This window comes from Neofelis nebulosa, chromosome 15 (genome assembly GCF_028018385.1).
Source record: "Neofelis nebulosa isolate mNeoNeb1 chromosome 15, mNeoNeb1.pri, whole genome shotgun sequence".
In the NCBI taxonomy this organism is placed as follows: Eukaryota; Metazoa; Chordata; class Mammalia; order Carnivora; family Felidae; genus Neofelis; species Neofelis nebulosa.
In genome coordinates this window covers 18,514,034-18,537,088 of record NC_080796.1, presented here as the reverse complement: position 1 = coordinate 18,537,088, position 23,055 = coordinate 18,514,034, and the positions used below count along the sequence as shown (strand labels likewise).

General features: G+C 39.7%; 2 protein-coding genes and 1 long non-coding RNA gene across 7 annotated transcripts in view; 2 read left to right on the top strand and 1 right to left on the bottom strand.

Moving 5' to 3' along the window:
• Positions 1-2,509, top strand: part of CCDC181 (coiled-coil domain containing 181) — a 29,023-nt gene extending 26,514 nt beyond the window's left edge. For 4 of the 5 annotated variants that reach the window (XM_058702123.1, XM_058702120.1, XM_058702119.1 and 1 more), the window contains one exon: positions 2,166-2,509. In XM_058702123.1, the coding sequence (XP_058558106.1) occupies positions 2,166-2,228 (63 nt within the window). In that variant the 3' untranslated portion in view covers positions 2,229-2,509. Of the gene's footprint in view, positions 1-321; positions 1,108-2,165 lie in introns of those variants that run through there. The other variant, XM_058702121.1, reaches the window with a different exon arrangement.
• A 3,439-nt stretch (positions 2,510-5,948) lies between these two features.
• Positions 5,949-6,879, top strand: LOC131495718 (uncharacterized). The gene is made up of 2 exons (XR_009254080.1): positions 5,949-6,318; positions 6,559-6,879. It is a non-coding gene; the product is annotated as an uncharacterized LOC131495718 (long non-coding RNA).
• The window catches only part of BLZF1 (basic leucine zipper nuclear factor 1), a 30,217-nt gene continuing 13,940 nt past the window's right edge, over positions 6,779-23,055 (bottom strand). Inside the window, exons 4-7 of the mRNA XM_058700809.1 lie at positions 22,631-22,830; positions 20,118-20,246; positions 16,767-16,986; positions 6,779-8,112 (exon numbers count right to left, since the gene is read on the bottom strand). Coding sequence (XP_058556792.1) covers positions 7,927-8,112; positions 16,767-16,986; positions 20,118-20,246; positions 22,631-22,830 — 735 coding nt within the window. The 3' untranslated portion in view covers positions 6,779-7,926. The remainder of the gene's footprint in view (positions 8,113-16,766; positions 16,987-20,117; positions 20,247-22,630; positions 22,831-23,055) is intronic.

Here is a 23,055-nt window from a genome sequence, read left to right as displayed (position 1 = left end):
TACCATTCTTTCTTTCTTCAAGGTAATTTCTATTTTTTATGTTTATTTATTTTTGGAGATGGGGGAGGGGCGGAGAGTGAGGGAGACAGAATCCCTCGTAGCTTCTGGGCTGTCAGCAGAGAGCTCCATGTGGGTCCCAATCTCACGAATCGTGAGATCATGACCTGAGCTGATACCAAGAGTGCAACGCTTAACTGACTGAGCCACCCAGGCGCCCCTCTTCAAGATATTTTCAATACCAAAATTATTTTATATTTCACCAGTCTGATAACCTTTGATAGCCTGCCATTTATTTTATTTGTTATCTTGTTCACTTCTTAGAGAAACGGACCAAAGACTGTTTACAGCTTCTCTTATACACTCCTCAGAAAAACTGAATAAAGAGTTGCATTTCCCAAGAAATATTTTTATGTAAAGACAGACAGGCTGAGGAGGAAGATCTGTACAAACCAAATGGAAAAAGAGATTTTGGACACATACTTTCAAGGCAAACCTGATCTTTTCAGTTACCTGGTGGATACTTTGTATTACCTGACTAATTGTGAGGAAACAGACCTGGTTTCAGAATTTTGCCAGCAGGCCTTGGGAGAGGGAATGAGTCCAGTTGTTTGAAGTTCCTTTCTTTCCTGTCTTTTTTGCTGTCTCTGTCTTTGTTTCTGTGCTTCTTTCTTCCTTTCCTTTTTTTTTTTTTAACATATAATTATCATAACAGAAGCAGTAAATGTGCATTGTGGAAATGGAGGCAGCAAAGTCACATTTTCATCACCCAGAGATCACTGTTAGTACCTTAGTGCATATCTTTTCTCTATACATACATTTATAATTTTAAAATATAAATTGAGATCATACTGGTTATACTGTTCTGTAATCTGCTTATTTTTATTGACGATCTCATCTAATACCCAGTCCAGAATCCTATTTTTTCCCAATTGACCCCTAAATGACTACAGTTAATTTGCTCAAAGTAGTGTCTAATTCAGGACCACACAACCTTGGCTTAGATGCTTCAGTCTATTCAGTTCTGACACAGTTATTTCGTTGTTTAGGGTTATTTCTGAAAACAAGTGTGTATACGCACACATACCACATATATACTTTCATGTGTGTGTATACAGTTATTTGGGGGTTATTTTAATTTTTTTTTTTTTTTTTTTTTTTTTTTTTTCAACATTTTTTATTTATTTTTGGGACAGAGAGAGACAGAGCATGAACGGGGGAGGGGCAGAGAGAGAGGGAGACACAGAATCGGAAACAGGCTCCAGGCTCCGAGCCATCAGCCCAGAGCCTGACGCGGGGCTCGAACTCACGGACCGCGAGATCGTGACCTGGCTGAAGTCGGACGCTTAACCGACTGCGCCACCCAGGCGCCCCTGGGGGTTATTTTACCTAAGCAAGGTTATAGATTCAAATTGGTTAGAATGTGGACTCTTCTTCACCATAGAGCACATTAATGTCTACCAAGAACGAGGTAACCCACCTGTTCGTTCTTTCTTTCTTTCTCTTTCTTTCTTTCTTTCTTTCTTTCTTTCTTTCTTTCTTTCTTTCTTTCTTTCTTTCTTTCTTTCTTTCTTTCTCTTTCTTTTTCTTTCTTTCTGTCTTTTCTTTTTCTTTCTTTCTTTCTTTTTTTTTTTTTAACTTAAATTTTAGTTAACATTCGATGCAGTATTGGTTTCAGGAGTAGAATTCAGTGATTCATCACTTACGTACAACACCCAGTGCTCATTGCAAGTGGTAAGGCAATATTTCTGTATGTTGGTATTCTTAACCTAACTGAGCCATGTTTTAGAATACAGCTAGTTGCAAAAAATAAGTTATTTGGAATCTATCAAATACTTGATTGCTTAGAAAATCATATTAAAAAAAAGAATAGGACCTTTATCACATGTGAAATATTGTATTTATTACTAAAAACCCAGTTTTTTTAGCTGGCAGTTTCATTGTAAGAGAAACTTAATTTTAAGTATTTGATTGCAAATGTGACTGTGCTTCCTTGTGTGATCATAGGGGATAAGTCTGAAATTTTTCAGTTAGTACTTTAATAATTTTTGTTGTGACTATAGCATTTCAATGTAAAGAACTCAATTTCCTTTAATAGCCTGCAGTAGTAACTTTACAGCAAAAGAGAGGTGTATACTCACCAGTTCTGATCATATCTTTTTCTACAGATGGCTGCGAAGGAAACGGATCGAAAAACTAGCAGAGCAACAAGCTGTCAGAGAAAGAACTAGACAGCTCCGACTAGAGGCAAAGCATTCGAAACAATTGCAGAGCCACCTACATATGTCGGAAGCCAAAGCTTTTCGTTTTACTGATCATTACAACTGAAAGTATCTTAAATACTTCATTTGGAAGCTGCTACCCTCAGAATTTTATATATCATTTCTAATGGCCTGTGTGCTTTGGTCATACTTGAAATTATGGAAATGCTATTTATCTTTTGGTGATACTGACAGTGAATTTATCTTTTTTTTTTTTTTAACACTAAACAAAATAAATTTCTTCCCTCGCATTGCTGTATTGTGTCATACCGTAGTCCGTGCAACAAACTGTACAACGAATGAACGCTAGATTCCTTTACTTGTAATTTATTGGCATTTCTAGCTGCAAAGAACATAAGAAAGGGAAAAATTTCTGTTCTTGGTCTCTCTTATTATTAAAAAAAGATGGCAATAGAACATTTCATAAAGCTGTAGTGACCTCTTAAACAAGCCTGGTTCAAGGCCTTAAACAAAATCCTGCCTATGACAACTTTAAGTTTGAATAGCTGTGGCAAAAGCTGAGGAATAGGGTGGGCTTACTTCCTCATGTTCTTTACAAAATGAAGATAGTAATTATGCATCCAATTTTGGTATGTTACAAAATTAGCTGGCTCTTATTTAGAGTTTATGGTGTACATGGTATTGTTGGAGATGCTTTACGTAAATCATTGGCTTTAATCCTTGTAACAACCCTACTGGTCTTGTTTTGCAGATGAGGAAACTAAAGTATAGAGGGGAGCAGTTTGCTCACAGGCTGTGATCTGCATGATTGCAAAATCTTTTCTCTGAGGCATGTTATAAAGTTTACACACCTTGGTAGATATGGTGAAATATTTAAGACTAAGACTATACAGGAATCTGACACGTGGAGGAACAGTACTCAAAATGCGTAAGAGCATTTAAAGGGTGGAGGACAAAGGCACCCATACAAGTGTGATTGGAGACTGGAGAATCAGTGTAGGGGTTCTGTTAAAGCTCCAAAGGACACGGCTCTCGTCAACTGGGTATTCGTACTTTAATCACTCGACCCGAAATGAGAAAACACGGAATCACTGGATCCTGTCTCAACTTCTTACGGCACTTTCAGCATACACCAGATAATTTAAAATTCCGTTATAACTAGTTTGGGTTGCTTACAGTTATCGTTAATGATACAAAGCAACTTAACATTTGAATATTCCACAACAGTTTTACAAAAAAGGCTGTTGGAATTTCGATAGAGATCACAGTGAACCTATAGATTGTTTTGGGTAGTACTGTCATTTTAATAAAATTACCTTCCAACCCATAATAGCACAGCTGTCTTTTCATTCAGTGCAGCAACATTGCTGCAGTTTTCACCGTACGAGTCTTTCACCTTCTTGGTTGAATTTATTTACAGATATTTTATTCTTTTGGATTCCACTGCAAATGGAATTGTCTTCTTAATTTGTTGTATATTCAAAACAAACAAATGAATTTTTGCATTGATACACTGTGAAATGTTGCTGAATTTATCAGCACTAGAGTTTTTGTAGATTTCTTGGAATTTTCTACATATGGGATAACATCACCTGTGAATAGAGATAGTTTTACTTCTTCCTTTCCAAATTGGATTCCTTTTCTTTTTCATGACTGATTACTTTGGCTAAGACTTCCAGTATAGTGTAGAATAGTGGTGATAAAAGTGGGCATCCTTGTCTTGTTCTTGATCTTAAAAGGAAAGGTTTTAGTCATTCACTATTGAGGATGATGTTAGCTGTGGGGTCTTCCATAAATGCTTATAAAGTTGAAGTTCGTACCACTCTATTCTACTTATTCCTATTCTTTGGTCCCTATTTTTCTGAGTGCTTTTATCATAAAAGGGTGTTGGATTTTATCAAAAGTTCTTTCTGCATCAAGTGAAATCATCATGTAGTTTTTCCCTTTTGTCCTCTTAAATGATGTGTGTATATCCTATACGTATGATATACACATTGTGTGTGTGTATGATATACTACATTGGTTGGTTTTCTTATGTTGAACTACCCTTGCATTCCTGAGATAAATACCACTTGGTCATGGTATATAATCCCTTTACTGTGCTGTTGTAGTTTGCTGGGAATTTGTTGAGGAACTAACTTTTTCACCTATATTCATAAGAATATATGGCGTTGGAAAGTTTTTTTTGTTTTTTTTTTTACCGATTTAATCTGTTATAGGCCTGTTCACATTTTCTATTTCTTCTTGTGTCAGTTTTGGTAACTTGTGTGTTTCTAGGGATTTGTCCACTTTCATCTAGTTTATTTGTTGAAGTACTATTACTCCTTTTTGTTTGTTTTACTTATTTGAGGTTGGTAATAATTCCCCCACTTTCATTTCTGATTTTAGTTATTTGCATCTTCTTTTTTTCTTAGTCTGGCTGTAGGTTTGTCAATTTTGTGGGTCTTTTCAAAGAACCAATTTTCTATTTCCTTGATACTGTTTTTATGTTCTCTATTTTATCTCTGCTCTAGTTTTGATTTCCTTCGTTCTGCTAGTTTTGGACTTAAGTTTGCTCTTTTTTTTCTAGGTCCTTAGGTGTGATGTTAGGTTGTCGATTTGAGATCATTTTCTTTTTCTTTTGTTTAGCTCAATTGATTGTTATCTTTATTATTGTTACTATTCTTGACATTCTTCAACCATTGCAGAAGTGTGCTGTTGGCTTGTGGTTATGAGTATATGCACAATTTTTTGTGTGGTGTGTGTGCTAAAATATATATAACAAAGCTTACCATTTTGGCCATTTTTAAAATGTATAATTCAGGGGCATGAAGTATATTCATATTGTACCACCATCATGACTTGCCATCTTCAGAATTTTTCATCATCCCAGCAGACTCTGTAATAATTAACTCCCTGTTCTGCCTTCCCTTGACTCCCCATAACCACTATTCTACCTTCTGTCACTATGAATTTATTTCATGTACCTACACTTTGTCCTTTTATTTCACTTCGTGTAACGTATTAAAGGTTCATTTATGCTGTAGCATATACCAGATTTTCAGTCCTTTTTAAGGCTAATATTCCACTGCACATATATACCACATTTTGCTTATCAATGGATAATCAAATGGATAAGGATGAATGCATCCATCAAAGGACACCTATGTTACTTTCACCTTCCTTTTGGCGACATGAATAATGCTGCTGTGAACACTGGTATACAACTATTTGGGTCCTTGCTTTCAATTCTTTTGGGTGTTTACCTACAAGTGAATTGCTGGATCATATGGTAATTCTAGGTTTGATTTTTTTTTTTTAATTTTATTTTAGAAAGGGAACGTGAGCTGGAGAGGGGCAGAGGGAGAGAGAGAATCCCAAGCAGAGCTCGGGATTCTTGACGCAGGGCTCCATTCCACGACCTGAACCGAAATCAAGAGTCTGATGCTCAACCGACTGAGCCACCTAGGTGCCCGTGTTTAATTTTTTGAGGAACTACCATACTGTCTTTTTTTTTTTTTTTTTTTAAATTTTTTTTTTCCCACGTTTTTATTTATTTTTGGGACAGAGAGAGACAGAGCATGAACGGGGGAGGGACAGAGAGAGAGGGAGACACAGAATCGGAAACAGGCTCCAGGCTCTGAGCCATCAGCCCAGAGCCTGACGCGGGGCTCGAACTCACGGACCGCGAGATCGTGACCTGGCTGAAGTCGGACGCTTAACCGACTGCGCCACCCAGGCGCCCCTACCATACTGTCTTCAACAGTGGTTGCACCATTTTACATTCTCACCAGTAACGTACAAGGGTTCTAATTTCTCCACATCCACGTCAATGCTTATTTTCCTTCTTTGATAAGTGGCCATTGTAATGGGCATGAAGTGATACTGATTAATGATGTTGAGAATCTTTTGATATGTTATTGGCATTTTGTACATCTTTGTTTAGGAAATGTCTCTTCATGTCCTTTGCCCATTTTTTAATTAGGTTTGTTTTTTGGTTGCTGAGTTGTAGACCTTTATTCTGGACACTAGACCCTTATTAGCTATATGATTTGCAAATATTTTCTTTGGTTCTGTAGGTTGCCTTTTCATTTTGTGGATACTGTCCTTTGATTAAAAAGTTTTTAATTTTGGGGCGCCTGGGTGGCGCAGTCGGTTAAGCGTCCGACTTCAGCCAGGTCACGATCTTGCGGTCTGTGAGTTCGAGCCCCGCGTCGGGCTCTGGGCTGATGGCTTGGAGCCTGTTTCTGATTCTGTGTCTCCCTCTCTCTCTGCCCCTCCCCCTTTCATGCTCTGTCTCTCTCTGTCCCAAAAATAAAAAATAAAAAAAAAAAAAAAAAAAAAAAAAAAAAAAAAAAAGGTTTTTAATTTTGATGAAGTTAACTATTTTTTTCTCTTCTTGCCTGTGCTTCTGGTGTCATATCCAAGAAATCATTGCCAAATCCAATGTCATGAAGCTTTTCCTCTATGTTTTCCTCAAGTTTTATGCTAAGTAAACCTAAAGGAAAGGCTGAAGAATCAACTATAAATAGTAAAAGTTAGAGGAAGACTTGACAAGCACATTCAATCAATATACAAAATAAAGAATGTAGAGAAATTTATTGCCATTTCCAAGTATAACTCTGATGAGTCAGACAAAAAAACCCATTAAGTTGACATTAAAATATGTTATTTGACCAGATTTGTCTTCAGGAGATTTCTCTTTTGATAGACAGTTCTGCACCTACTGTGGTGTAATCTGGTGGAAACATATTGTGGATATTTTCAAAGACCTATAAAAAGGGTGTTTTATGATGGTGCATCATAAACAATTATTAATTAATTGATGGATTTCATTTTTCATTTTGTACAATGTTCCAGAAAGATTCAACTTTCTCTACCACATTTTATATCAAATTGGATATTCCTACTGTGTTGCATTTGTCAAAATGAGCTCAGTGGAATCTGTTTTCTTTATATATGTCAAGTTGCACCCATTCAAACTATGGCATTCCCCACACAAAACCAACATAATATGTTTTGCTGAAACACTTGCTAACATGCTGGTAAAATACTTTTAATTTTCCTAACATGTAGCATTTGGTTTTAAAATATTAGTCCCTTCACCCACAGTATTTCCATGAGCCTCCTTTGTAGCCCCAACAAAATCACCAAAAAGGGAATGGACACTCCCTCCACCCATCCCCCTGGCTATTATTCCTTGAGAGTAGGGGCCAGAAAACTTTCTGTAAAGGACCTGATAGGAAATATTTTAAGCTCTGCAGGCCATACAAGCCCTTGTTGCATCTATTCGATTGTACTGCTGTGGTGTAAAAAAACAAAACAAAAAACCAGAAACTAACCAGAGACAACAGTAAATGAGTGGTGTGGCCGCATATGACCCACCTTGCATTAAGAGTACCAAAAGTTAAGTCTGCTCATATTAAATACACAGCAAGATATAACTTAGGGCTTGAAATAAAGGTGGAATCTTTTTCTTTCAGAGTCCTTTAGGAAAAGCATCATACGGTGACTGTAAAGTTATCATCTCCTTTAAATATAGCTACACAGTTTCCTTCTTTTCTTACCCTGAGATACTTATTAAGAAAGGGTAATCTGTGGTCCAGTACATAAAACATCTTTGGGGATATAGATTACTTAAATAGAAAGTGATATTACTTCTACCATTGTAAGAACTCCAGCTCCCAGAGAAGCAAGTGCCTGTGGTGTGCCTCCGACACACTGAATGTTAAAGGACGATAAGTTCTCCCTGGCAGTGGTTGCAGCAATTGAAAGTTATGTTTTCATATCTAGTATAGGGATGAAATCGTCCAATATTTTTCTTTGTAGCAAGCAAGGTGGTTGGTGAAGACTCAGAAAATGGGTTATCAGGTGAGCCTTCTGTACAGGTAACTGGATCTAAAATGCGTAGAACCTAGGGAAAACAAGAGGTAATGTCAGATGAATGCATTAGGGACTGTAAAAGCCCTTGGCTTTATTGATTAATATAAGTACTTATAAAACCCCATTTCATTCACATGTAACTACCAGAAAAAATAACATCTGAATGATGAATTTGATTGGTTAGAGAACTTCTCCCTTTTCAAAAAGCTCTAAATTATGAACGGTGTCTAGTTATGACATTACCTAGGTTGCCTAGTTTTCAAAAATGATGAAATTAATGTTCTTTTATGGATATTGGTGAAAAAGCATGAAAACACAGAAGAAAATATGATGGTTGTATCAATTTAAGTGGCATCAGTTTTTACCCTTAACCAAAAAGCACCCACCACCTTCCTTCTATGATCTTTCATTAACTGCCTGGAATCAGGATTCTGCATTCTTCTACTGAAATCGAATTTCAAAGTTTATAATGAGTTACTTGTAAAATCAATGGCTTTTCATGCCTCTGTTTCTAGTTTATATGCAACATTTTATGCTAACAATCATGTTCTTGTTCATGTTCTTGGATGTCATAGAACCGTGCTCTCTGAATTCTTCTGCTCTGACACGTCCTGTTCTACGACCCACAACAGGAGGAACCTTTGGGTTGAATACAATTCTCCAGTGAAGGGCAAGGATAACATGCTTAGTTCATAGCTCCTGTTTGTCATGCTTACGTGCGCCCAGCCATATTCACAGGAGGAGGATGGGTCGTGGTGCAAACGAGGTAGGCACTGCAGTTGGAAAGGAACTGGGAAAAGCGGCAGGGGCAAGAATGTTCTTGCTTTCTTGTGCAAGCCTGTGCCTTATGTAAGGAGCTTCCAGATGTGGTTGGATGTGCCTGTCTCTCTCTCAAGTTGTCCAGCAGGTTTTTTTCCTTCTAAGTTACCAACATACCCAAAGGACTAGAGCTAATTTAAGAATGTCCTGGCACCATTTAAGGGCCACTGTTCTATTTTGGGACCTTTATTTTTCAACTAGATTGCTGCTTTTTCCACTGAGTTTTTGAGACCCTATTTTTGTAAAATTTGGTTGGGTGCTACAGGACAAGTAAAGACGAAGGGCTTAACGAAAACTTGCTTATAAATTTAGAAGGGAAAATAAGAAAAGTACTGAGATACTCTGTTATTACATTCTGTCTATAGAGAGAGAAACCACATACCAAAGGAGTTCGGTAGAAGGAGACTGAGATACCAGTACAGATAGGTTTCTGGATTTTAGCCTGAAGGTGACGGGGAAGGATTTTAAGCAGGATACCTTTCAGACAAACATGTTATATACTCAGTTGGAAGAGACGGGAAAGGGTAGGCATTAAAAGCAGACATGGGAAGAACAAAGAAAGGGAGTTTACTACAGTAAGCTAGCTAAGAAATGATGACCTTGAAGCAAAGGGGCTGAAAGGTTCAAGAGACCCTAAGAAAGGAGGACTGTTAGGTATGTTAACTAAGAGAACGTGGTGGATAAGAGATTGGGAAAAGGGGATCTAGAACATGCCCGCAGGATACCTAAAATCGTATAGTAAAACAGAGCGGTCAGAGAAGAGAAAAGCCGGGAAGGTGTGCAGTTATGTAAGCCAAGGGAAGTGCGTGTTTCAAGGAAGCTGTCAGTTATAGCACATACTACCGGCAGCAACTGAATAGGCAGTGACACAGCTTCCCAACAAGGAGAAGAGAAAGGATAAAGATGATGAATTTAGGGGCACCCGGGTGGCTCGGTCAGTTAAGCATCCGACTCTCGATTTTGGCTCAGGTCATGATCTCATGGTTTCGTGAGTTCGAGCCCCACACGGGGCTCTCTGCACAGGCAGCACAGAGCCTGCTTGGAATTCTCTCTCTCCTCCTCTCTCTGCCCCTTCCCCACTCACGCTGTCTCTGTCTCTCTCTCAAAAGAAAAAAAGAAAAAAAGATGATGAATTTAGTTTTGGGTATGGATGCATTCTGTAAACAGCTGAGCACCTACTATGTGTACGGGATTGCTGTGTCAAATCTTGAGGAAACATAAGATACGGTCCTCACCCTCACGGAGCTTGCAGTTAGGGAGAGAGGGGGCGAATCAAACAACTGCAACCGAACACGGCAAAGAGCTATCACAGATGAATGCACAAAACCCAATGGAAGCCTGGGGGAAGGTCCATCGAGTTTGCCAGGGAGATTCGGGGAGGGCTGATTCTTAAAGGTGGAGAGGTGCTGCGAGGACAGTCCAGGCAGAACGTATACACAGAGGCTTGCAGTACAATGGCATGTCTGTGCAATGAGACGTGGTTGAGGCTGCTAGGATTTGAAGGGCACAGTGTAGGGACACCTGGCTAATAATAATCCTTGAGAAGAGATGGAATAAAGATTTTGAAAAGCCTTCTATATAATATGGAAGAATTGAGACTCAATAATCAGGGAGACTGGGAGCTGTGTGAACAGGAATACCAACACAAGTGGATTGACTTTTTCCTTTTTGGACCGGCATTTAAAAAATAACTCTCTGTAGAGAGAGACTCTAATTGCAGTAGAGGATGGCCTGGAGGCAGGTAAAAAGCGAGGGGTATTGGTAAAAAGGCTACTGCAATGATTGAGGCTGGAGGATAGGTGTTTGAACCTGAAGAGGGGATAAAATAGAAGGAACTGATAGGATTTGTAAAACCAACAGGATTAGGGGGATGAAGAAAGTAAAAAAAATGGTATCTACCATTTACTGAGAAATTACTATATTTTGGAATCTTCTATGAGCTTTATATGCATTATTTTATGAAATACTTAAAACATCTATATAGTGGTATAGTTCACTAAGAGGGAGTACAGGGGGAAGTGGGTTCTTTTTCTTTTTGGGGGGAGGGGGAAATGCAAATGCAAAAGCAAGGAGAAAAGACCAGTTGTCCTGTCTTCAGCTGTCTTTGACATGCACGTATGGAGGTGGCAAGCTGGACAGGTCTCTTGAAGCCAGAAACAAATATCTCCGTCGAAGTCCTAAGCACGGAGCTATGGGAACAGGATAGTCCCTGCAGAATACAGAAAGTCTGTTATGAGAGGAAAGGCTCAAGAGCGGGCACGGGAGGAGGATGCCTCACATCCCTGCAAAAGACTGAAAAAGAATGGTCACGGAGCAGTGAGGCGTCAGAAGTATATGGCGTTTCGGAAACTAAGGGAGTTTGAAAAGCATGGGGAACAGACTCCTATGGAACATGAACATGTAAAGGAGGAAAAAAGGTGATGAGGAGGTGTCCTGAGAGGGAGTATGGGGGCCAAGAATGAGTGAGGTCAGAGAAGTCAAGAGGATATCAAGGAAGGAGTGCTGGCACATGAACTAGGGTAATAAAGTGAGGAGGAGTTAAGATGGCAGAGGAGTAGGGGGACCCCAAGCTGGCCTCCTCCCTTGAACACAGCTAGATAAATATCAAATCATTCTGAACGCCCAAGAGGACGTGAGGACCGAGAGAACAAAACTGCAAGTCTGCAAGTAGAATCCTGGAAGGTAGGAACCACAGAGAGTTGATTCGGGGGAGGTAAGAACTGCGTGCTGTGGAGGGGAGGGAGCCCTGCTTATGGAGACGCAAGGTATTCTAAGCAGCAGAGTACAAAATCTGATGTTTTACAAGTCCGCCCCCGCTGGGGTGGTGCTTGGCTTAGGGGTGACCCCGCAGGGAAGGAGGGTGGAGACCTGGGACTGGACAGCATGGTCTGAGGATCCCTTGGGTCGCACGGGGAGAAACGGTTCCCCTGTTTTTGGGCGTGGTGGCAAGGCCTCTTGGGGACAGAAGGACAGGTGGTGCCGGTGTGCTGTACTGTTCCCAGGCATAGGACTGGGGATGCCGGCTGAGGGCAGCGAGCCTCCGAGCCACCACCGTGAGGCTGCTTCCCCGGCACAGGCCGGAAATGGCAAAAGCTACGCAAGACCCTTTCCCGGAAGTTCAGCACACGCCATCCTGCGTGAGTCCCTAAAATCTGGGGTTTAGGAACCCAGCTGGGTGCCTGAGATAAAGCAGCTGGACACAGACAGGGTGAAGGTACCAATCTGATGGAATCCTGGGACACGAGAGTGGGGACTGTTCGCTCTTCTGTGAGGGGGACTTCTGAAGAGTGGCAGGCAGAGTTCTCCGCTCGGGGGATGAGAGAACAGGGCAACACCATTTGCCACCTGCCCGTCAGCACCCATCCACCTCAGTGAGCTGAACAGTGCCGCCAAGAGGAGACTGGAGGGGCTTAACGCCGAGACCCCCCCCCCCCCCTCCCTGCACTGATGCGTCTCTAGAGGGCAAGTTGGCCTGAAAAAATCAGTGTGGAAGGCCCTCTCCCCAGAAGACCAGCACAAACCCCGTGCACGCACCGAGTCTACGGATCACAGAGTGCTGCAAAGCTTCAGATCTAGGGGAAATAGGCTCTAGTTTCCTTTCTTTTAATCTTTAAAATATTTATTTATTTACATATATTTTACTTTTATTTTTTGGATCTGGCTTCTTTTATTTATTTATTTTTTAAAAAATTTTTTTTCAACGTTTTTTATTTATTTTTGGGACAGAGAGAGACAGAGCATGAATGGGGGAGGGGCAGAGAGAGAGGGAGACACAGAATCGGAAACAGGCTCCAGGCTCCGAGCCATCAGCCCAGAGCCTGACGCGGGGCTCGAACTCACGGACCGCGGGATCGTGACCTGGCTGAAGTCGGACGCTTAACCGACTGCGCCACCCAGGCGCCCCAGGATCTGGCTTCTTTTAACAAAGAGTACAAAACACACATAGGCTGTAGCCTTTTTTTTTTTTTTTTTCTGGACAAACTTCCCAACTCCTTCTGTGAGGCTAGCATTACCTTGATTCCAAAACTAGACAAAGACCCCACTAAAAAGAATTATAGGCCAATATCCCTGATAAACATGGATGCAAAAATTTTCAACAAGCTATCAGCAAACTGAACCCAGCAATGCACTAAAAGAACTATTCACCATGATCAAGAGGGATTTGTTCCTGGGCTGCAGGGATGGTTCAATATTTGCAAATCAATCAACATATATACCAAATTAATAAAAGAAAAAATAAGAACCATATGATCCTCTCAATAGATGCAGAAAGAGCATCTGATAAAATATAACATCCATTCTACCTCAACATCACAAAGGCCATATACGAAAGACTCACAGCTAATATCATCCTCAAAGGGGAAAAACTGAGAGCTTTCCTCTACAATCAGGAACAAGACAGGGATGTCCTCTCACCATTACTTTTTAACACAGTACTGGAAGTCTTAGCCTCAGCTCTCAGACAACAACAACAACAAAATAAAAGGCATCCAAATCGTCAAAGAAGAAGTAAAACTTTCATTATTTGCAGACGACATGATACTCTATGCAGAAAACCTGAAAGACTCCACCAAAAAATTGTCAGAATACATGAATTCAGTAAAGTTTCAGGATGTAAAATCAAGGCACAGAAATCAGCGGCATTTTTATACACCAATAATGAAGCAGCAGAAAAAGAAATCAAGAAATCTATCCCAACTACAATGGCACCAAACACTGTAAGGTACATAGGAATAAACCTAACCAAAGAACTAAAGGATCTGTACTCTGAAAACTAGAAAATTTATGAAGGAAACTGAAGAGGGCACAAAGAAATGGAAAAAACATTCCATGCTCATGGATTGGAAGAACAAATATTGTTAAAATGTCTCTACTACTCAAACCAATCCACACATTTAATGCAATCCCTACCAAAATACCACTAGCATTTTTCGCAGAGCTAGAGCTAGAACAATCCTAAAATTTGTCTGGAAACACAAAAGACCCCGAATAGCCAAAGCAGTCCTGAAAAAGAAAAGCAAAGCTGGAAGCATCATGATTCTAGAGTTTAAACTTATCTATAAAGCTGCAGTCATCAAGACAGTATGGTACTGGCACAAAAACAGACACAGAGGTTAATGGAATAGAACAGAAAACCCACAAATAGACCCACAACTGTATGGTCAAGTAATCCTCAACAAAGTAGGAAAGAATACCCAAAGGAAAAAAAGACAGTCTCTTCCACAAATGGCGTTAGGAAAACTGGACGGTGACATACAGAAGAATGAAACTGGACCACTTTTTTTTTTTACACCATATGCAAAAATAAATTTAAAATGGATGAAACACCTAAATGTGAGACAGGAAACCATCAAAATCTTAGAGTAGAACACGGGCAGCAACCTCTTTGACCTTGGCTGCAGCAACTTCTTATTAGACTATTTGCTGGAGGTAAGAGAAACAAAAGCAAATGTGAACTATTGTGGGACTTTATCAAGATAAAAAGCCTCTGCACAGCGAAGGAAACAATTGACAAGAGTAAAAGGCAGCCTATGGAATGGGAGAAGATATTTGCAGATGACAAATACTAACCATAAAGGGTTAGTATCCAAAACCTATAAAGAACTTATCAAACTCAACACCAAGAAAATAAACAATCCAGTGAAGAAATGGGCAGAAGACATGAACAGACACTTTTACAAAGACATCCATATGACTAACAGACACATGAAAAGATGCTCAACATCACTCATCATTAGGGAAACACAAATCAAAACCACAATGAGATACCGCCTCACACCTGTCAGAATGGCTAAAATTAACAACCCAAGAAACAACAGGTATTGGTGAGGATGTGGGAAAAGAGGAGCCCTCCTGCACTTCTGGTGGGAATGCAAACTGGTGCGCACACTCTGGGAAACAGTATGGAGGGTCCTTAACAAGTTAGAGATACAACTACCCTATGACCCAGCAACTGTACTACTAGGCATTTACCCAAAGGATACAAAACATGCTGATTTGAAGGGGTACATGCACCCCAATGTTTACAGCAGCATTAAAAACACTAGTCAAACCATGGAAAGGACCCAAATGTCCAATGAATGATGAATGGATAGAGAAGATGTGTGTATACACACACACACACACACACACTGGAATGTTACTTAGCCATCAAAAAGAATGGAATTTTGCCATTTGGAATGATGTGGATAGAACTAGAATGTATTCTGCTAAGCAGAATGTCAGTCAGAGGAAGATGAATACCATATGATTTCACTCAGTGGAATTTAAGAAACAAAACAGATGAACATATGGGAGGGGGAAAAAAGAGAGAGGGAAACCAACCATAAGAGACTCTTAACTATAGGCAACAAACTGAGGGCTGATGGAGGGAGGTTGGTGGGGGATGGGCTAGATGGATAGTGGGTAGGTACTAAGGAGGGCACTTGTTATGATGAGCACTTGGGTGTTGTATGTGAATGATGAATCCCTGAATTCTACTCCTGAAGCCAGTATTGCACTGTATGTTAACTAACTAGAATTTAGATAAAAATCTGAAAAAAAAAAATATGGTAAAAAAGCATTTAAATGTGATGACCTTTATATGAGCACGTTTTGAGAAGAGCAGAGCTGGAAGGCTACTGGGATTAGTATGGCAGGAACTGAGGAATGGATGGTACATGAATACAAACAAGTATGGACCGTTTGTCCAACGTTCTCGCTTGTAAAGGTGATAAGGCCACATCAGAGAACTTAAGATAGAGAGATTTTTCTTTTGTAGGCTTCTAGGTATCATGTGGGACCTTGAAGGAATTTTCTGCCTGTGCCTTCTTTTTTTGTGAACTAAGAACCAAACTCATCTACTGAACGTGAGGCTATAATCTGACAGGTACAGAAACAAGGCAAGTGCCAAACTGACAAAGGACTGACATTTTCGGGGTACCTGAGGGATGATAAGGGAGAAAGATACTTAAAATTGAAATATAGGCAAGTTATGGAAGGAAAAGAAGCCAGGGGAGTGAGCTGATGAGATGAAATAAAAAAACGTAGGGATCGAGGGAATGAAAATTATGTGATCGAGGAACCGGGGCAATTAAAGCAATCAGGGCTTGGAAAGAAGAGTTGAGATCACAGGTCATGGAGAGAGGTGTTGAGTTGATTTTAAAAGTGGACCATTCTGGTTAAGGACAAGGCCTGCGATAGGGACACAGGAGTAAGATATTGAAATGCAACAGAGGTGACTTTGGTTAGGACAGAACTGTGAGACCACAGTATTTAACAGCTTATCTGCATGAACCCTGAATTTACCCAGGCCTGTAGGTACCAGGTCTACACTATTTGATTCCGCAGTATTTGCCACATTCATATCTATACATGGGAATGAAATAATTTCTGATGTCAGAAGTAATCTATTATCAGCTCATGATAATAGCTAAAAGATAGGCCCTTTCAAAACAATCACATTTTTCTCCTGAAGGACATAGTAATAATGTTTTTTTAATGTTTATTTTTGAGAGAGAGGCAGAGCGTGAGTGGGGAGGAGCAGAGAGAGAGGGAGACACAGAATCCGAAGCAGGCTCCGAGCTGTCAGCACGGAGCCCGACGCGGGGCTCGAACCCACGAACCGCGAGATCATGACCTGAGCTGAAGTTGGACGCTTACCGACCGAGCCACCCAGGCGCCCCAAGAGTAATAATGTTTAAGAAATTAAAACACAAAGGAAGAAACAAGTTTTTCCAAGATCTCAAGCTCATTTGCATGAGCATCAGGTTTAGATCCCATAATTCCTAACTCCTAACCCCAAGCACTTTGTGTTATAACATATCACCTTTTGGTAAGGGGACAGTCTTAGAAGTTCCACAGTCACACAAGAGAGAAATATTTTACCGTTTCAGCCATTTTTTCTGCTGGGGTGCTGCAGAATTCAACTGGCGATGGAACCTTTTTTTGGCCGTTAGCACCGACATTTCCCAGAAGATGAGCGTTGACCGCTTTTGCCAACTTGTGATTTGTTAACGCTAGTTCTGCCGTGGTGTGAGGTTGTGTACTTGGGTAGTAGGTTTGCTCTCTTCCCCACTGCAAAGAGACTAAGAGCTCCTCCAAGAGTCTGCATAGAACACAGAGGAACACTGAATATTAATAAGAGGATAAAACATAAAAATCAAGAATACTAAAGAAATGGGAAACATTCTTCTGGGATCAGGTAAATATCTTTCTCACATATCTTTTTCTCAGAGTTCAATAAATTGGAAATTCTGGTTAAAATAAGACTATAGAAAGCATTTATAGATTTATTAATGTCATTATCTGGAAGTCATCAACAAGCAGAACTTTTTTTTTAGTTCTCATATTTTAGTACAGGGACAATAAACTGGTATACTCATCTAGTGGTACAGAACTACTGATCTGATTTGTGTATCTATTATTTCCTTTTTCATGAGTTACATTAATTGATTTTTGAAGGATAAGCCAACTTACAATTCCTAGGATGAAATGTACTTGGCCACGATGTAGAAACCTTTTTACATATTGTAGGATTTGAGTCACTAAAATTCTGGTTAGGACTTTTGCATCTATGTTCATTGGAGATACCGGTCTGTAGTTTTCTCGTCATACCTCTGATTTTGGTATCAAGGTAATGCTGGCCTCATAAAGTGAGTTGGAAAGTGTTCCCTTCTGTTTTCTAGAAGAGTCTGTGTATATTTGGCTTTCTTTCTTTCTTAGTTGTTTGCTGGTATTTACCAGTAAAGCTATGTAGGCCTGGAATTTCCTTTATTAGAAGGTTTTTAACTGAAAATTCAATTGCTTTAATAGGTTAGGGCTATTCAGGTGACTTGTTCTTGAGTACCCTTTGGTAGTTTTGTGTCTTTTAAGGACTTTGTCCATTTCATTTAAGTTGTTGAATTTATTGGCATATAGTTGTTCATAACATCCCCACATCATCTTTTTTATGTCTATACAATCTAGGTAATGTATGCCCTTCCTAATTCCTGACACTGGCAATATGTTTTTCTTTTTTTTTCCCGGATTATACTGCCTAGAGGTTTCTTCGATTTATCTCATCAAAGAACTAGAATTGGCTATTTCATTTATCTCTGCTCTCATTCTTATTATTTTCTTCCTTCTGCTTAATTTGCTCTTTGTGTTTTTTTTGAGAGCACAAGCAGGGGAAGGGCAGAGAGAGAGGGAGACACAGAATCTAAAGCAGGCTTCAGGCTCTGGGCTGTCAGCACAGAGCCGGATGTGGGCTCGAACTCACGAACAATGAAATCATGACCTGAGTCTGATGCTTAACTGACTGAGCCACCCAGGTGCCCCCTGCTCTTTGTGTTTCTTAAAGAGTAGGCTTAAATTACTGTCAGGACCTTTCTTCTTTTCTAAAATAAGTGTTTAAAGCTATGAATTTCCCTTTAAACACCGCTTTAGTTGCCTCCCACAAAATCTGATATTTTGATATATGGTTTACCCTCGAACAATGTGAGTTTGAACTGTGGAGGTCTACTTATGTGCTGATTTTTTTTTCAGTAAATATAGTATAGTACTGTAGATGTATTTTGGCTTCCTTATAATTTTAGTAATAGTTTCTTTTCTTTAGCTTATTTTATTATAAGAATATATTGGGGCGCCTGGGTGGCTCAGTCGGTTAAGCGTCCGACTTCAGCTCAGGTCACGATCTCACGGTCCGTGAGTTCCAGCCCCGCATCGGGCTCTGGGCTAATGGCTCAGAGCCTGGAGCCTGCGTCCGATTCTGTGTCTCCCTCTCTCTCTGCCCCTCCCCCGTTCATGCTCTGTCTCTCTGTCTCAAAAATAAATGTTAAAAAAACAAAAAAAAAGGATATAGTGTATACTACATATGATATACAAAATATGTGTTAATCAACAATTTATGTTATTGGTAAGGCTTCTGGTTGAGAGTAGGCTATAAGTAGTTAAATTTTTGAGGAGTCAAAAGTTACACATGGATTTTCAACTGCATGGGGGTGGGGGTCAGTCTCCTTCTCCTCATGTTGTTCAAGCGTCATATGTATTGTTTTCATTCTCATAATTTCCCCTGTGAGTTCTTCTTTGACCCTTACTGATTTGATTTGTAATAAATCAATTATAGTCCTTGACTTATGATGGTTTGATGATTTTTTTGACTATATGATGGTGCAAAAGCAGTAACATTTAATTAAAACTATACTTTGAATTTTGAATTTTTATCTATTCCTGGTCTAGCAGTAGGCAGCACCATACTTTCTCATTTACTGGGCAGCAGAAGTGAGCCACAGCTCCCAGCAAGGTACGTGATCGGGAGGTAAACAACGAATACACTTACAAAATTCTGTACCTGAACAAGCATTCTGTTTTTTGCTTTCAGTGTAGTGTTCAAATCCCGAGATAGTCAACACCTTATAACAAAATGGGCTTTGTATTAGGTAATTTTGCCCAACTATAGGCTAATACACATGTTCAGCATGTTTAAGGTAGGCTAGGCTAAGTCATGATGTTCAGTAGGTTAGGTGTGTTACATTAATTTTTGACACATGGTATTTTCACCTTGGATGACTTTACTGGGACATAACCCCACTGTAAGTCCAGGAAGATGTGTGTGTAGAAGTACAAAGTACTTTTAAGAAAGACCATCAATTTTGATAGTTCTGGAGCATATGGTCATGAAAGTAAACTCTAATGCTAAAGAACAGTCCTCAAAAAGACCTCCCAAAGGAGAGACAGGTGCACTTTTTGGCCGCTACCAAAAAGTATACAGAAGTGCTACAACTATAAACAAAAACCACTTTGAAAACCAAAGATCAAAAAAATGGTTAGAGAGGGAGGGAGCCAAAACATAAGAGACTCCTAAAAACTGAGAACAAACTGAGGGTTGATGGGGGGTGGGAGGGAGGGGTGGGTGGTGATGGGTATTGAGGAGGGCACCTGTTGGGGAGAGCACTGGGTGTTGTATGGAAACCAATTTGACGATAAATTTCATAATAAAAAATAAAAATAAAAATAAATAAATAAAACCAAAGATCACTTCTATTATAGCTAGAATTATATATAAGAACGTAATTAAGAATGTAAGATGCACGTGGTCTTATTTTTTTTAGTCTTCCTCCCTTCTGGGCATCTATTTAAAAATGCTCCTCAAAGTATACAGTCAATAAGTTACTGCATGTAGAAATACTAAAGAACTATCACAGTAACAAAAATCGCAAGAGAAGGAAGAAGAGTTGAGAGTGGAAACAAGTGCCGTACTTCTGGGTAGCTATCATGTCCTGACGAAACTGTTCCCGTTCACTCAGGAGATCTTGAATGGCACTCTGTGCATCACGGTTTTGACGCTGTAAGCCTGCCCTGGAGTTGGTTAATTCATCTGCCATAACCCTGGAAAAGATGAAAATGTCACGTGTAAATTCCCTGATAATAAATTCTCCGGCTGTAAAGAAGTGAATGTGCTACCTTTGTAACTCATTTTCAAAAGCTTACGAAGATTTCACAGGGTCAAGTTACTTCTCGGTTTTAAAGCATTTAAAAATATATATAATCTTAGAACTCATCAAAGGGATTTAAAAAATACGTGTCTACAAAATGGCAAAAGAAAAGTTATTTAACTTTCCTTTAGAGTGACTTTTGGAATGTACCTCAATCTTACTCCAGATAAACCAAATTAAAAATAATAATAATTACATGTTTTTAAATACAGAAAATTTTAGAGGAAAACAAAAATGAGTTCCTATCACTCAGTTACCTCATTGTCTTTAGAAAAATATTAAAATAAGATACAAAAGGCTTTTATACAAGGGAAAACTAAGTCTTTCCTCCTGTCCAACATCCCCACCCTTCTTTTATAACCGATAAAGTTTCTTATATATTTCTCCAGAAAAAAAAAAATGTATGTATATGGCAACATAAAAGAATATGTTGAAAAATAAATACATCCACTTATTTACAAAAAAGGGGATTATTTAATACAAACTTTTCTATGCCTTTTTTTTTTTAAACCTTATAATTTATCTTGGTGATTTTTTTTCACATTAGTGCATATAGTGCATATCGCTTTCCCTTTTTCAAAAACAACAGCTTCATGGTTTCTTCTGATTGGATGTACCAAAATTTATTTAACCAGTTCTCTATGAATGGAATTGAAGCAAAATTTTAAAGTATGCTTGCTCATTTGGCTAAAAAAACTTTTTTTTCTTTTTTTTAATTTTTTTCATCTTTATTTATTTTTGAGAGAAAGACAGTGTGAGCAGGGGAGGAGCAGAGAGAGAGGGAGACACAGAATCCGAAGCAGGCTGCAGGCCCCGAGCTGTCAGCACAGAACCCGACGCAGGGCTCGAACTCACGAACCGTGAGATCATGATCTGAGCCGAAGTCGGACGCTTAACCGACTGAACCACCCAGGTGCCCTGCGTTCGGTTAAAAAATCTTAAACCTAAAATTAAAGTCTCGGACCACAGTGACTACCGACCAAAGATTAAATCAGTTAAATGTCAGTGAAGTCGAGTTTCAGTTTTATTGCCCTTCGATTGTTACTATCAGCATTGATAAGGATGTCAAGAAAGCTGCGTATGGCAATAATCTGTATGACACACGCATGATTTGCCTCTTCACGTGTTCAGTCAGAATGAACTTGCACTCTAAGTCAATAAGCAGTACATCCATTTCTCCACACACCATCCTATGTGAGCACAATTAGGAAACAAATTAAGGACTTTAAGAGCGTTGTCCATTACTGAAAAGTATCACAGATATTAAGACCTGAAGACACACCTCCCCGCAAATTTCTTCATCACAGCCAGCGATTCTTACAGTACAGCCTCGAGACGTCCGGTGTCATGCGGGGAAATCTCGAGATGAGTGAATTTATTAAACATGTGACGTGTGAGGCACGTGGGTAACACCCCACACCCTGGGCTCCAGTCACTGGGAGCTGGGAGGAGGGGCTTGAACAGACAAAGAATCACAACAGATAACGGAGTGTCCCAACTGTCTGTGGGCCTGGGCCAGGGCCCTGGGGGTTTCGCCTCTGCTGAAGAGTGGCCTCATTCGGCATGCTGTACGGATGATTTCGTTTGTGTACGGCGAGAAGAAGGCTGGGAAGCTCTCTTACATAATTAACATAGTTAAAAGAGCTACGAGAACACAGCATGGAAGAGAAATAATATTGGAGTTTTCCCGATAGGAGGTGGGAAGAAGCAGTATTGGCTTTTTGTGTGATTTTATTGATAAGACATCTGAGTTTCCAGTTTTGTCTTGGTTCTTAAATACTGTATCAGGAATGATTTCCCCGATAGATGAGTTACCTAGAATTCTGGAACGAGGGAGAATCCTGATACCACTTTTCCACGTAGGGAGACTGACCTCCCAGAGGAGGAAGACTCCATCTCTTTAAATATATGCAGTATTTGGGGCACCTGGGTGGCTCAGTCGGTTGAGTGTCCGACTTCGGCTCAGGTCATGATCTCGCGGTCCGTGAGTTCGAGCCCCGCGTCGGGCTCTGTGCTGGCAGCTCAGAGCCTGGAGCCTGCTTTCGATTCTGTGTCTCCCTCTCTCTCTACCCCTCCCCTGCTCATGCTCTGTCTCTCTCTCTGTCAAAAATAAGTAAACATTAAAAAAATTAAAATAAATAAATAAATAAATATAAGCAGTATTTTGACAGTCTGAGTCAGAAATTCTCACACTCGAACTGACTTTCTTGGGTCATAGGCGAAAAATCTGACGGAGCCCAAACCAGGAAATGAAATACTACTTAAAACAGAAAATACCTGCTCGCAAGGAATTTACTTCGCCATACATCACACTGTATTGACATACGTTCTAATTGTTCAGAAAGTTGAGCTGTGTTTTGACCTAGGGCTTCGTTTTCTAAAATAAGCTGATTTTTCTCACGGGCTAGACGTTCAAAGTGATACTGAAGATCATCCCCGACAGAAGCCACTAGCAGCTTTTTTAACTCACGATTGACCTAGAAGAAAACATGACCGTTACATAAGCTCAAAGTAATGTCCCTGACTTCAATGTGGCAAAAGGAAAAAAGAGAAGCCAGGTTTCACGTACTTGGAGCTCCATTACTTAAAGTGTATATCAAAAAGCAACTATTAAATATTGGAGTTTCATAATCCATACAAACCATATCTATCGCTATGTATTTGTATCTACGGTCCACGTGATTATAAACTAAGCCTCTTCT